The 12,656-nt window shown below is 44.1% G+C and overlaps 1 protein-coding gene across 1 annotated transcript in view; it reads right to left on the minus strand.

The window, feature by feature from the left end:
• DENND2C (DENN domain containing 2C) overlaps window positions 1–12,656 on the minus strand; it is a 72,728-nt gene that overhangs the window by 27,649 nt on the left and 32,423 nt on the right. The window contains 4 exon segments of the mRNA XM_048498654.1: window positions 447–543; window positions 6,521–6,691; window positions 9,604–9,710; window positions 10,047–10,195. Coding sequence (XP_048354611.1) covers window positions 447–543; window positions 6,521–6,691; window positions 9,604–9,710; window positions 10,047–10,195 — 524 coding nt within the window.

Below are 12,656 nucleotides of genomic sequence, written 5' to 3' on the forward strand. Positions count from 1 at the left end.
TGGGCAAAGAGCATGCTAGAAGGCAGCTGATAGGCTGGTGACCCTTCATGAGCCTTTTGACACAAACAGGTGGTCATAACTGCAGCATCCAGCAATAGTATTTTTGGCAGAGCAATTGGTTACAACACACACATACTGTCTAGTTGTTCAAAAAAGCAAGTAATATTCACTTCATAGTCCCTACAAGGCATCTGCATAATTGTGCAATGCAAAGGACTGAGGGAGGATAGAACACTGTAATTGTTTAATCCCATTATGTAAGTTGACAACCATGATTTGCAGAATACAGATTAACCAGGGAGCTGCTATTTGCCAAGTCAGGGAAATTTATACAGCCCATCAATATATATAAGCTTCCTCAGTAGGAAACTCCCAGAAGTCATCTGTTCAACAGGAATGGTGGGGACACTCAGGGGATGCCAGGACCTTTTAACATGCATTGATACCTTTGGCTGGAGAAGTTTCTTTTCCTGTCTGAGCTACCAACTTCACCTTCTTCTTCCCTCGTTTGGAGTCAAAGATCTCCTGTATCTTCAACACAAGCTGAAAACCAAACGACAAAGTGGAAATCAATAGAGCCTCAAAAATCCAAGCAAGAACCATCAAGCCTGCCATGCAATTAATAGACTTATTTCATGAAGAATTATGGCTAGGAAACATGGTTATTATCAACTTCATGGTGCAGATTTATCAATTGATCCAAAGAACAAACACTGAATAATATGGAAAGCACATGCAAAAGTACCAAGTGGTTGATCTGGACATACACTCCTGTTGGATTTCAGTGCCAGAAGTGAGAACTATGAACTACTAAACAAATTGGGGGCACAAAACATCTGCAAGTATGATGGGGGATAATGGGATGGTTGCAACTAGAACATTGCCCAAAGGCACCCACAATATTTGGCAGCGATATTCCCATCCTCCTTAGGTTCCAAGTACAGCTTCCCAGCAGAACTTGGCCTAACTCTCTGACTGGACCTAAGCAAACCTGTGCAAATTTAAGGATCCAGGAGTCTGCAAGGATATATTCATGCCACAGAACAAAACATATTCATTATTCCAAAACTGAGCTGCTCTAAAAAAAACCCCACAGAACTTTCCATGGAAAAACAATAATCAAATCAAAATACTTTTTGGTGTACAGCTTTGCAATCCTTATCTCTTATTCTCACAACAACCCTGTGAGATAGTCGAGAGACACAGCGAGATTCTGAAAGCTATCTTAGGAAATCTACAAGCAAAAAGATTTAAACCTAGGTCTCCTATGTCTACATTTCTCTCCCTCAATCCAGTGCTGGTCTGTGTCATTATGTTCTCTCTCTTCCTTTAACTTGTTCTATTTTGAGAACCTGTGAGCTCCACTTCTCCAGAATTGGTGCATATATCTGCCAGAACAGAAGGAAGAGGAGCATGGTAGGTTGTAGTAGCAAGCTATCCTTACCCGGGGAGTGGGGTATCATTACATGTGTCTAACATGAACAAAGCACTTGGGCAAGGAGGAATTGATCCTGCGGGAAAAGACATCTTCTGGAAAGCTCTTTAGAAACCAAAGAAGGGCTTTATACCAAAACACCCAATAGTTCATGTCAGAACTTGTGTGTAGAATTGCTAACCGCCAGGTGGGGCCTCATGATGTCCCAGAACTAGAAACTGATCTCCAGACTGTGAAGATCAGGTCCCTTGCAGAAAGCAGCTGCTTTGGAGGGTAGACTCCATGGTATGAAACTCCACTGAAGTCCCTCCCTGGAGAAGGACTTGTATGTCACCCCAAGCCCTGAAGTCCCAGCCAGCTCAATAAAGGCAAGCTATGGACTCTTCTAGTACCCAGTCAATGTGACAACTTCTGGATTCTCTCTCTACTAATGAAAAGGGGATCATTTTTGTGCTCTCAGCAGCACGAGATTCTCTGCAAAGAAGCCAGGAGCAAGGGATGTTCAAAAGTCTCACACAGTTGATTTCTACATTCTCAAGACCTGTCTAAAGAGATAGCTCATGCATCTTACTGAGAGAAAATAAGGGATAGTTTGCTCTCATAAGTCCAGAAGGAAGGAACATTCTAATTCAGATTGGGCAGAGAAATCGAAAGGGCACCAGATTCTTGGGCCAGCTACTCAGCTCCTGGATACCCCTTAGTTGAGCTGACTGGCTTCTGATGTTTCTAAAGAAAGAGCCACGTGCTAAAAGTGAGTGCCATCAGCAGCCCAACCTACAAGAGTGTCAGGCAGCAAAAGCCACAGGCAGGCGAAGAGCTCTTTGCCTCAACATGTCAAGTTCCAGCCTGCTGACACTCCGGTCTTCTGCGGAACTGCTTTCCTTTTCTAGACCCAGCAGGCTGGCCAAGTTCCCTCTTGCCCTCGCTTTAAGAATGCATTCAACATTCCAAGCAAAGGCAACAGGGTGGAGTCCACTTGTTCCCATAACCTCAAATAATACAGAAAAGCAAATGCTACAGACACCAGGTAAATCCTTTCAAAGTCCCAACCCTTTCTCTGACCTCAGCAAACCCAGCAGGGAGAGGCTTACATAGGAAGAAGGGGCTGCAGAGATCCAACCCACTGCCCTCGGGTTACACAGGAACACAAGGGGGTGCAGCTTAACCTTAGGCCACTACCGCCCTTATGCAGGAAGCACTGAACTTCCTGCATGAGCTTCCTTCAGCTTGTATTCTGTGCCTCTGATGCTTTCCAAACCAAGGTCCTAGAGCCCCTTTGAACTTTAAATAGCTACATCAGTGTTTGTTGAGATAAACTTGTCACAACACGGCCCCCAAACAGTCAGAAACAGAGACCAAGGAGCTTCTTGGAAAACATCCAAGGTGAGTCTGAAGATGTACATCTTCTCTTCACAGTTAATGCTATCAACTACAACGAACTGCAGTGGGATTCAGCCACCACACAAACCGCAAAGTGGCTCAAGGTCTCCAGAAGAAGTTGCTGGGAGCTGCAGATGCTGAAGAGCACATGCTTTTCAGCTGGGGTGGATGAAGATACATTCCTGCCTCATTTGGGCCTCAGTTCAGCAATCGCAGCCAAGTTTTAGGAGTTCAGGGGAAGATAATAACATGTGCTTCCTCTCTCTGTAAATTACTCCCACATTTCTGGAGGTGCTGTGGGGGTCTTGAGGCAAGATCCATTTGTCTAAGGAAGGACATTCAGAGAGGGATATTTCATCATTCTCCGGGCTGGGTGGGTGTTTATGATCATCTTTGCACACTTTGAGAAATGATGATGTAACACTTGGAGAGGCAGTTAGCATGAACTGGCCAATATGCTTGCATTCCCATCTGCATACACATTCACACAATTCCCTTTGCAGCAGCAGAAGGAATTCTTGTGAAACTTTGTGGCTTGCTCTATCCAATTAGGTGACAGACTGGGAGTTCCTATTGCTTAAGTTTTTAGCTACATAATAATACATCTTATTGTATAAATTGTGGCTACTGTAGGATTGCTTCTAGAAACTGCACATGAATATGTGCATTTATCTATGAACATGCAGAAGTTAATCCAAAGGCACCCTGAGACCAATTCCTTTAACAGATGGGCAGCACAAAGCTAATTCTTGCTTCTCTGACTATCCCATGCATGCATCTCCGTTACTCACTCACTCACCCACGGGAGGGAGTGGCAGGAAACACATAAGGAAAAATATATTCAAGTTTCAAGAAACAGGCTCATTCTTAATGAGCTGTTCAGCAGGATTAAACACAATACAGTTTGGAGGTTAAATGTTAACTTGAGAATCAGCAGATTCAGGGGAAAAAGCTATACAAATCCAGAGAGAATCTCTGCAAATATTTTGAATCTCTGCAAATATTATTAAGACACCCTCTTGCAAAGGCAGAGGTTCATTTGCAGCCTGAAGAATTAATTGTATATTAACTACATCTTACTACACATTGCCTACTGATCAATAAGTATGAATGCAGAAATCTAGAACTCAGATAGACACAGGGGTCAATTGAATTCAAGCCAAACCCCAATTTCAGCTACGCTTCTAGTTGTTTTTAAAATCTCTCTTTTCTATTTACAACAAAATTGTCCAGAATTCTAAAAAAACGTATATTAAATATAGTATACAGTATAGATTTGCAGCCTAAAATTAGATTGTAATTACTAAGCATTGTGGAGTAAATGTGGTATCCAGCTTGGTAAACTAGTCACAGTACAAAGGAAATGCCACATCAAATAATCCGTGCAGCATTGAGCACTTCAGTGTGTTCCTATTTCATATCAGGTGACCATTTCTTTAGCCTATGCCAGCATCTCCACAGCACATTCACCAAAGCCTATGTAAGAAAGCACACAAACTGAGGTAATCAAAAGTATGATCCAAACCATGAACTTGAATAGGAAGAGTTGGTAGTTATAGAACAAGAATAAAGAAAAACTGAATAGAAGACTCTAATATAGTGAGAAATGGCAGCCACAGGTAGCTTAGACAAGGAAGTATGGGGGAAACTCCCACACGGACTCTCCATTGCCAGCAACAAGAGCCACATGGAAAACTGTTGCAGTCCAGAACCACCCAAAGTCTAGTACATGTCTTGATTTTGAAACCTAAAGAAATTAATGTTGTTTTGTAATTACTATCTTCTGATTAAATAAACATGTGCTGATTATTCAAAATCTGAGAGCCTGTCTTTGACTTTATTGGTCATGAAAAGTTAAACTATAGAAGCCCTGCAAATAAACAGAAGAGCACATGTAACCTCAACTTGTGGGTTCTGTGGGGCAGTACTTGGAAGGAGTTGCAAAGAACCAAATTTAAACAAAACAGTTTACTTCTCTTTACAAATAACATTAAACACCAACATTTAACATTACAACTCAAGGTCCTGTTCAGGTTGCATTTTCAAGTCCTTCTAGTTACAGTCTCCTGATACTTCCAAGTCCAATTCTTCTTTGCAAGTGGGTTGGCTCCTGAAGACTCCAAGGGCTTGATGAACAGGATGCAACATGATGAAGGTTTCCAGGAGAACTCTCACCCATTACAACCACAAAAAGAAACCCTTAACAAGGTGTCAAGGGCTTATACAACCAAGGTCCGAGTCTGGTAGCCTTGTCTTCTCCAAAGAGCTCTGCAGCCTTTCTGCTGCTCTGAGTCTCCCCCCTTACTGGTTCAACCCATTCTGGGCATGGGGGTTACACACACACCTGGCTTTCCCAAATCAGCCTTGGCAACTTGAAACTATAACATGAACAGGCTCCTCATGCAAATCACCTCTTTCATGTCAACATGATCCATATGTTGCTGGCTTTTTTTCCTGAGTTATGGCATGGTTTCTCTAATAAGGGATTGCTCCCATGTATGTTCCCCCCTGCAAAAAAATTATTTCTTGACTGCCAGAATGTTACAAAGTGCTAAATCCTGTACTTGTATTTTATGTACAGTCCCAACAATAGTGCCAATCCAGTGTCAAATTCCAAAATCTAGCAGGAAGGTCTTCTGTTACCACATAAAGGAAGTTGAAGTAATCTTTCTGTGATTGGGAGGGGGTAAAAAGGGAATAGCCACACTACTGTTTGCTTGAAAAAAAAACTGGACAGAGGAACACAAAAACCTCCCTTTCAAAAAACTAAACAAAATGAAATAAAAGAACATGTACAGTAAAGTAATCGATATAGTATTGGTCTTAAGGTTCACATCTCTTATTTTGCAAACAGGCAATTCTCCTCAGGCAATTCTTTCAATTCTCCTAACTGCAAAACTTTATCCCTTTGTCCTCCCCAGATTCATCATGAGGACTTTCAATCAGATGTGCCTTATAGATTAACATATTTATTTTTATTCTGTGCTTGGAACTCAATTCTGTGCTTGGAGTTCAACAGGGAGTGCAGGATGCAGGGAGAGGGGACTTAAGCCTTTCTACCAGTACTGTTCTTCTAACCTGAAATGGCCCTGAGGAACCACTATTTGCCCCACTGAAGAAACCTGCTATGCATAATCCCCCTCTCTACATGCATCATAATAAATGATCAGATTGGGGTCCATGCATGCCTGAAAATTGTGTTCTGAACACAGAACTCACAAGGCACATCTGATCAGTACTTCTCATTGTAGACCTCAAGAGAATTCAAGGATAACGTAACATATAGGTAAGCTTCATCCTAGCCTACTCCTCAGAGATGTTATGACGATAATGGAGAGGAGGAACCCATGTATGCTGCCCTGGAGTGTAGGAGGGCTGGGTGGGGTACAAACAAACAAATAAATAAAAATTATATGAAATGGCAAGGCAGAAAGAGGGAGTAGATTTGCTGATGCTCTCAAAGTCTGTGTTATTTGAGCCATACTGCCAGAGTGGAGTAAGTAAGTAAAGATATAAAGAACATGGAAAATAAAATGCTTTTTAAAAGTTTGCAAAATGACATTACAGAAGAGGAAAATTTTGTGTCACTACCAACAGAGTGACAGGCATAATCCTTTATTGATGCTAGTGGCAGACTGACTAGGAGAAGAGAAGAACAGCATTTCCCCACCAACAAAAGATGATTTTTTAAAAATCCTTCCTCACCCGTGGAAGATTTTTCCTCTTCCTGTTTCCAGCCTCTCCTGCCTTGAAGAACTTCCATTCGGTCAGTGTAACAGGTAGAGTTGCATCTTTGGTCAGCTTCCCACGCAGGCAGATCCGAGTACTCTTTAACTCCAGGGTTTTACGATGAAGGAAGTGTGGTTTGAGGGGAAGCTGAACAAAAGGAAATGAAGACAAAAGAACGACAACTCTACTGTGAAACTGATTTCAATACATCTCATCAGGACATCCAAATCAAATGAACGAGTTTGGGTAATGGGAACCAATTACTACATATTCCATGAGAGGTCTGTGAGGTATTTGCAAAATATTTATCTCACTTTCTTGGACACGTGCTTGATGTGCTCAAAAAATGATCAGACCTTCCACCGTTTAAAAAGCATCCACCCAGAAGGTGCTAATCTGGTCTAGGGCCATGACAGAGCTGTAGCAAGGGGGAACTGTGCCCTGGGCACATGTGTACCCTGCGCCTCTGCCACGCCCCTTCCATGCTTTCACAACACCCCCTGCACTGGCATGCACCTGGGGCAAGACGTCCGCCCCCCGGGCGCTACGCCACTGGGCCATGGTGTTGGGGAAATGTGGTTAAATCTTTCCTCTCTGTGCCATTTCCTTTATAAACAACCAGCTGCCTGAGCCCAGCTGCCATGAACCCCATGGGGAAAAATACCATACACTATGGGTGCCTGTAATTTTTCCATACTGGGGCAAATTGCAGCTTGGACAGGAAGAGATTTCTACCACAGAATGGCATGGGAGGAAGGATATTATCCCACACCATGGCCCAAATCCAAATCCCCATGGCAGTTTCTTAAAGCTAAAGTACAATTTAAGTGATGTGATCACAGATCCCCAATGTAACATGCAGTTTGGTCCTGAGTTGTCATGCTTCTGGCAGTGACAATGAGACAAAAGAATCAAATGAGGAATGGGAACAAGGCAGACAGGTATGTCCTCTTAGATGCTCCCTTCCTTTTTAAACACAAGATTTGTTACCAACTGTCCTTAATAGGGCTGCCAGCTCCAGACTGGAAAATACCTGGAAATGTTGGGGGTGGAGCCTGAGGAGTACCAAATTTGGGAAGGGACCTCAGTAGGGTATAATGCCGAATCCACCTTCCAAAGCAGCCATTTTCTCCAGATGAACTGATCTTCGTCTCCTGAATATGAGTTGCAATAGCAGGAGATCTATAGCTACCACCTACAGTTTAGCAATCCTACTCCTTTAACTAGAAAGCAGAAAACTTCCACAGAGATATTGGTAGATAAGGATATGGCTATCTGTTTCTCTAAGGAAATCCTTCTCCTGGCAACAGCAGACAGAAGATAAAAAATAAGCCCAAAGCCCAAATGGTATAAAATAAGTAAAAATACATTTTATTACTCAGATAACATTCCCTACACATTTCACCCAAGAGGATTCTTCAGGGAGTCTTAGGCCCATTACCCACCAGTGCTCTGGCATGAGGCAGGACTGGAAGCACACTGGGGCAAGATTCATGGAAAAGTGAGGGCACGCCAGAGTGGGCTGAGGGCAAGGAACAGCCTGCAGTAGATAATCGGCCTTGCAATGATTTTTCAAACAAGAGTACAGGTTCAGTAGCCACTTCATGACTCGCCCAAAGAAGCCTCTTGTACGGAATTTTATCTAATAAAATATATTTTTACCTATTTTGCACCATCAGCCTTGGACTTAAAAAAAACCTCCTGTAATTGGTGAAGCCCTTTTATTTCTCCTTGTTAACATAATGACAGAAACCACAACAGCCCACAACCACAATAAACTTTGAAGGGCCTCTACATACATAACTGGAACTCTGTGAGAGAAGCAGCAGCTTCGGGAAAAGTTGCTACCAAAAACAGGAGCCTGGAAAATGGCTAGACACCTCTACATGTCTTTTCACACACACACCCTTCTGCTTCTCCATTCAATAGAAACCTCTTTCCTTTTAGAAATGGCTATCAGGGCTACATTAAATGTATTTGTATGCCATCTGTAAGCAGCCCCAGTTTCTCAGGCACAGCAAAAATTAATGAGACTCAACCAACAGCAGTTCCCAGAAAGAAGAGCTCATGCAGCTTACCAAACTTCAAGCTCTCTAACAACAAAAGGAGAGCAGGGGCTGGACCAGCCTTCCTCTTTTGCCCAAAACAACTAGAAGCTACACTGTAGCAGAGGCAGTATGGGCATCCTGGGTGCAGGGTGAAGGAAAGATACCCAGGATGAAAAGAGATGGAGCTATGAGTGCAGGGTTCTTAGCAGGACATGTTATACAGGTGAGTATGACAGCCTGTATATATAACATGCTGCTAGTAACTCTGGGTACATGCTCCATACTGTCCTCTCTTAAATAACACAGCACTATAGAGACTGTGGATAGAACCTTATTCTCAGAGCCAATCTTGGAAGGCACCTGGGAAAATCCTGTAGAGGTACAGTCACTAGCAGCAGCAGCAGTAGGAAGTCGTGTAGGCAAGTGTAGCAGGGAGGAAGTGAATAGCTCTAAATAATTATTTGCAAGATTATACACTATGCAAGATTAATTATTTGCAAGGGTATATGTAAACCAAGCTGCATGTACATCAAGGAAACAGGCAACACAAGTTCCCCTTCCACTAGACAACTGCTGATAGAGCTCCAGCTTTTGAAGTTTTTTACTTTCGGTCTCCCCACCCCACCCCTGACTTTGATCTCTAGATGGGAAGTACAGAGTATCACCTGTGGATAAATAGAAGTTAAAAGAATGTCTATACTGCTGCAAGTTGTACCTCTTCTTTAAGGGCACATTTACACACACACAACATCAAAAGATAACTTGCACATGTGAAACCACCATCACAGACCAAGCACCACAGACTGACTCTGTATATCTCCTCAATTTTTTTTGACTGAAGCGATTCACATGTTCAGCTGAACATACATGCATGCACAAAGGTATTCCCTTTCACTGAGCTTTCTGCAGGACAAAACCTGCAGGACAAACCTTGTCTGCAGGACAAAAACAGCCCATGAGACCAATATTAGGGGAGGATACTGAGCAGGACAAGAGAGACATCACCCTCACCTTGGGTGGCTTGTAGGTGTTCCGGGCAGGGGGCAGCTTCCAAGCAGATGGGATTTTCCACAATGGCTTCACTTTAATATCTTCATATAAATTCTCCTTTGCAGGATCTGGAGAAAAGAATTCTGTTAAAGGGGATGATCAAAACCACCACCCAACTAGACATGCATACAAAGAGAAACCAAATTGGGTCATCGCTTCTCATCCCAGAACTATGGATAGATAGGGGGAGCCAAACATCAATGTGCATAGCAAACCCCCACCCCTCTCCTCTCCCTTACCTCTCAATTACCTGCCTCCCAGAAGAAAAAAAACAGAATGTGATCACCAAGGATTCATTAATTTGGTCACCAATTCACCACCAGTGACTAAAGACTTCCAGAGCTAGAAAGATAGTAGAACAACTTCATCCAAGCCACTAGCACTACTCTTTTATTTACGCATACCTATAATGTCCTCATAGAGGTTGTCCTCCGACTGCGTGCAATAGAGGCGGGCACCTGTGGTGCCATTCAGGTCTTCATGGAGCTTCTGGTATTCCACGGCAGCCATCCTGTTACGATAGTCTTGGATGTCTTCAAATTCAAAGGACTTTCTGAAAAGAAAACAGAAGGTTGTTTTATCCTCAGAGGTATCTCATATAGAGAGGAAGAACTCAGCACAGTCTGCCTATCCACTTCCTTGTGTCCACTGGCTGAAACTTTCAGATATTTATTCTCCCAAACCAATTTTTTGGACCTTTAAGAAAGATTACATTAGATGCACTTTTAAAGATAAGTTCTGCCTTCCATTTTCACCAGCCTGTACTTGCAAAGAAGGAAAGAATATTTAAACATCCAAAAGTGTTAAAACCCAAATATTACTTCTCTTTGTTCTATTCCCCCACCCCCAAGGTAAGGCATAAACAGTAATGTAAATATTATGGGTCTATATTATGGAGAACAAAGATGTGAATTCCAGCTCCTTTCATTCTCAAACCCATAATTCAAAGCCCACATTCCAAGGCTAAACTACATACAGGTGTCCACCTATTCACATCTAAAGCAGAAGGAGAGAGGAAGACAGCCTCCTTAGTAACAAAAATGGGATGTACAGCTAAGGAGATGTACATCCTGCCACAGCCCTACATTCCCTACTGAACTTTGACAATTTCCCCCCTAGCTTGACTCCAGTAACAAAAATGAACTAGATTGGAGGAATAATGCTGGACACTACAGAAAACTGTGAGACTGGGGTGCAGGAGGGGCCCTTGTAATGGCATACTGCTTATGGGGACAAGGGGTATCCCATGTCCCTGGGCGCATGATGTTTTGTTATGTAGGCAGGTGCCAGTCACCCCCCACATGAAAAAGTGGCATGCGCCCGAGCTGCCCGTCACAGCGCCCTGCCCCCCTCCAGGCCTCCCTGCAGGCCGGCTTCTGCCCTCTCCAGCCCCTGAGGAGAGCAGGAGCTGGCCTGCAGGGACATGGGAGGGTTCCACAGTGGATGGCGATGGCACTCTGCCCTCTCAGACTCCCTTGCAGGCCGGCTTCTGCCTTTCCCCATGAGCCCTGCCCTCCCCTGGCCTCTTTGTTGGCTCCAGTAAGTGGGGTGTAGGGAGCAGGGCAGGGGTTTGGGGTATGAGAGCTGGGGTGGAGGGGGGCACGGGAGAGTGGTCATGCCCCCGGGTGCCATTTAGGCCCGGTACGCCACTGGGCCCTTGGCTAGGCTGACCAGACGTCCCGCTTTTGGGGGGACCGTCCCGCCTTTAAACAATTTGTCCCACGTCCCGCGGGTTCTTCAAATTGTCCCGATTTTGGGGAGGCTGCTGCACTGCCTTGCGCCCCAGAAGGAGCACACGCAGAAGGAGCGCCCGCAGGAGCACACGGCCTTCTGGGGCTTGCCATTTCCCGCCCTGTCACAGGGCGGGAAACGGCAAGCCCTAGAGGCGATGCAGCTCGCGACCCGCGTCACTGCACCTTCTGGGGCTTGCGTTTGCTGCCCTGTGACAGGGCGGCAAGCGTAATGAAGACAGTCGCTCCCTCTCGACTTTCTTGGCATATCTTGCGATGCATCTTGTGCGGCCGCCCTCCCATCCGGATCACTGAGGTGACCATCTGGTCACCTTACCCTTGGCCCTGTGCTCCATTTTTGTCAAGGAATCGACTCCTCGCCTAGCTTTAGACGTAAACAAGTAGACGCATATTTAAATTCACAAGGATCACCCCGCTATCACATCTAGTTTCTCTGCCCTGAATTGGTTACATCCGTGCATATCAGGAGCATTAGGGGCACCTAGGGGGGGATCTGCAAGTGGTCCATGCATTCCTTTTGCTTTCAAGGTAGAAAGCAAATGAACTGTCGTTTGAGTTCTGTGTTGACCTACAATAATTCACTTGGATGCCAAATCACAGCTAGATTATCTTCATACTGGTGAGGCAACATAGAGTCCACTTTCCAAAGCAGCCATTTCCTCCATGGGAACTGACCGCAGTAGCCTGGATATCAGTTCTAATTCCAGGACACCTCCAGGCCCTATCTGGAGGCTGGCAATCCTGCTTCACAAGAGGATGGGTGGGATATCTCTCTGACATCCTGCAGAGCTTCATTGGCTGTTGGAGGTCCACCAAAGCTGAGATGAATTAGAAGAGTTCAGGGCTTGGGGCTTGCTCTTAGTGCATTTAGCTTCAGAGGGTCAGCATGACTAGGGACTGAGGCTCAACACTGTCACAATCATTTTAACTTGCCAGAAGGGGAAGAGCACTCGACACCCAGTTCAGTAAATGTGCAGATCTCTGGTTAGGAATATTTGATGCTTCTGCTTATCGACAAATCAGGTTGTGGGAGTTTTTTAAAAATCAAACATTTTGCAACAGTTTAACCCACATAGGACAATAAACTCTGAATTCTGCAACACAAATTAGCTTACTTTGCATACACAGCCAAATATTTGCTTAAAAAAAACTACCAGTAATAAGATGTTCCTTTTCTATATTGCAAAATATAGAAAAGCAAGTTCACCTTATCAAAGTTCTTAGTTCTATTTCAATAAAACCTCTGCATTTCTACAGAATTAC

Source organism: Sphaerodactylus townsendi, linkage group LG05, assembly GCF_021028975.2.
Source record: "Sphaerodactylus townsendi isolate TG3544 linkage group LG05, MPM_Stown_v2.3, whole genome shotgun sequence".
Classification (NCBI taxonomy): Eukaryota; Metazoa; Chordata; class Lepidosauria; order Squamata; family Sphaerodactylidae; genus Sphaerodactylus; species Sphaerodactylus townsendi.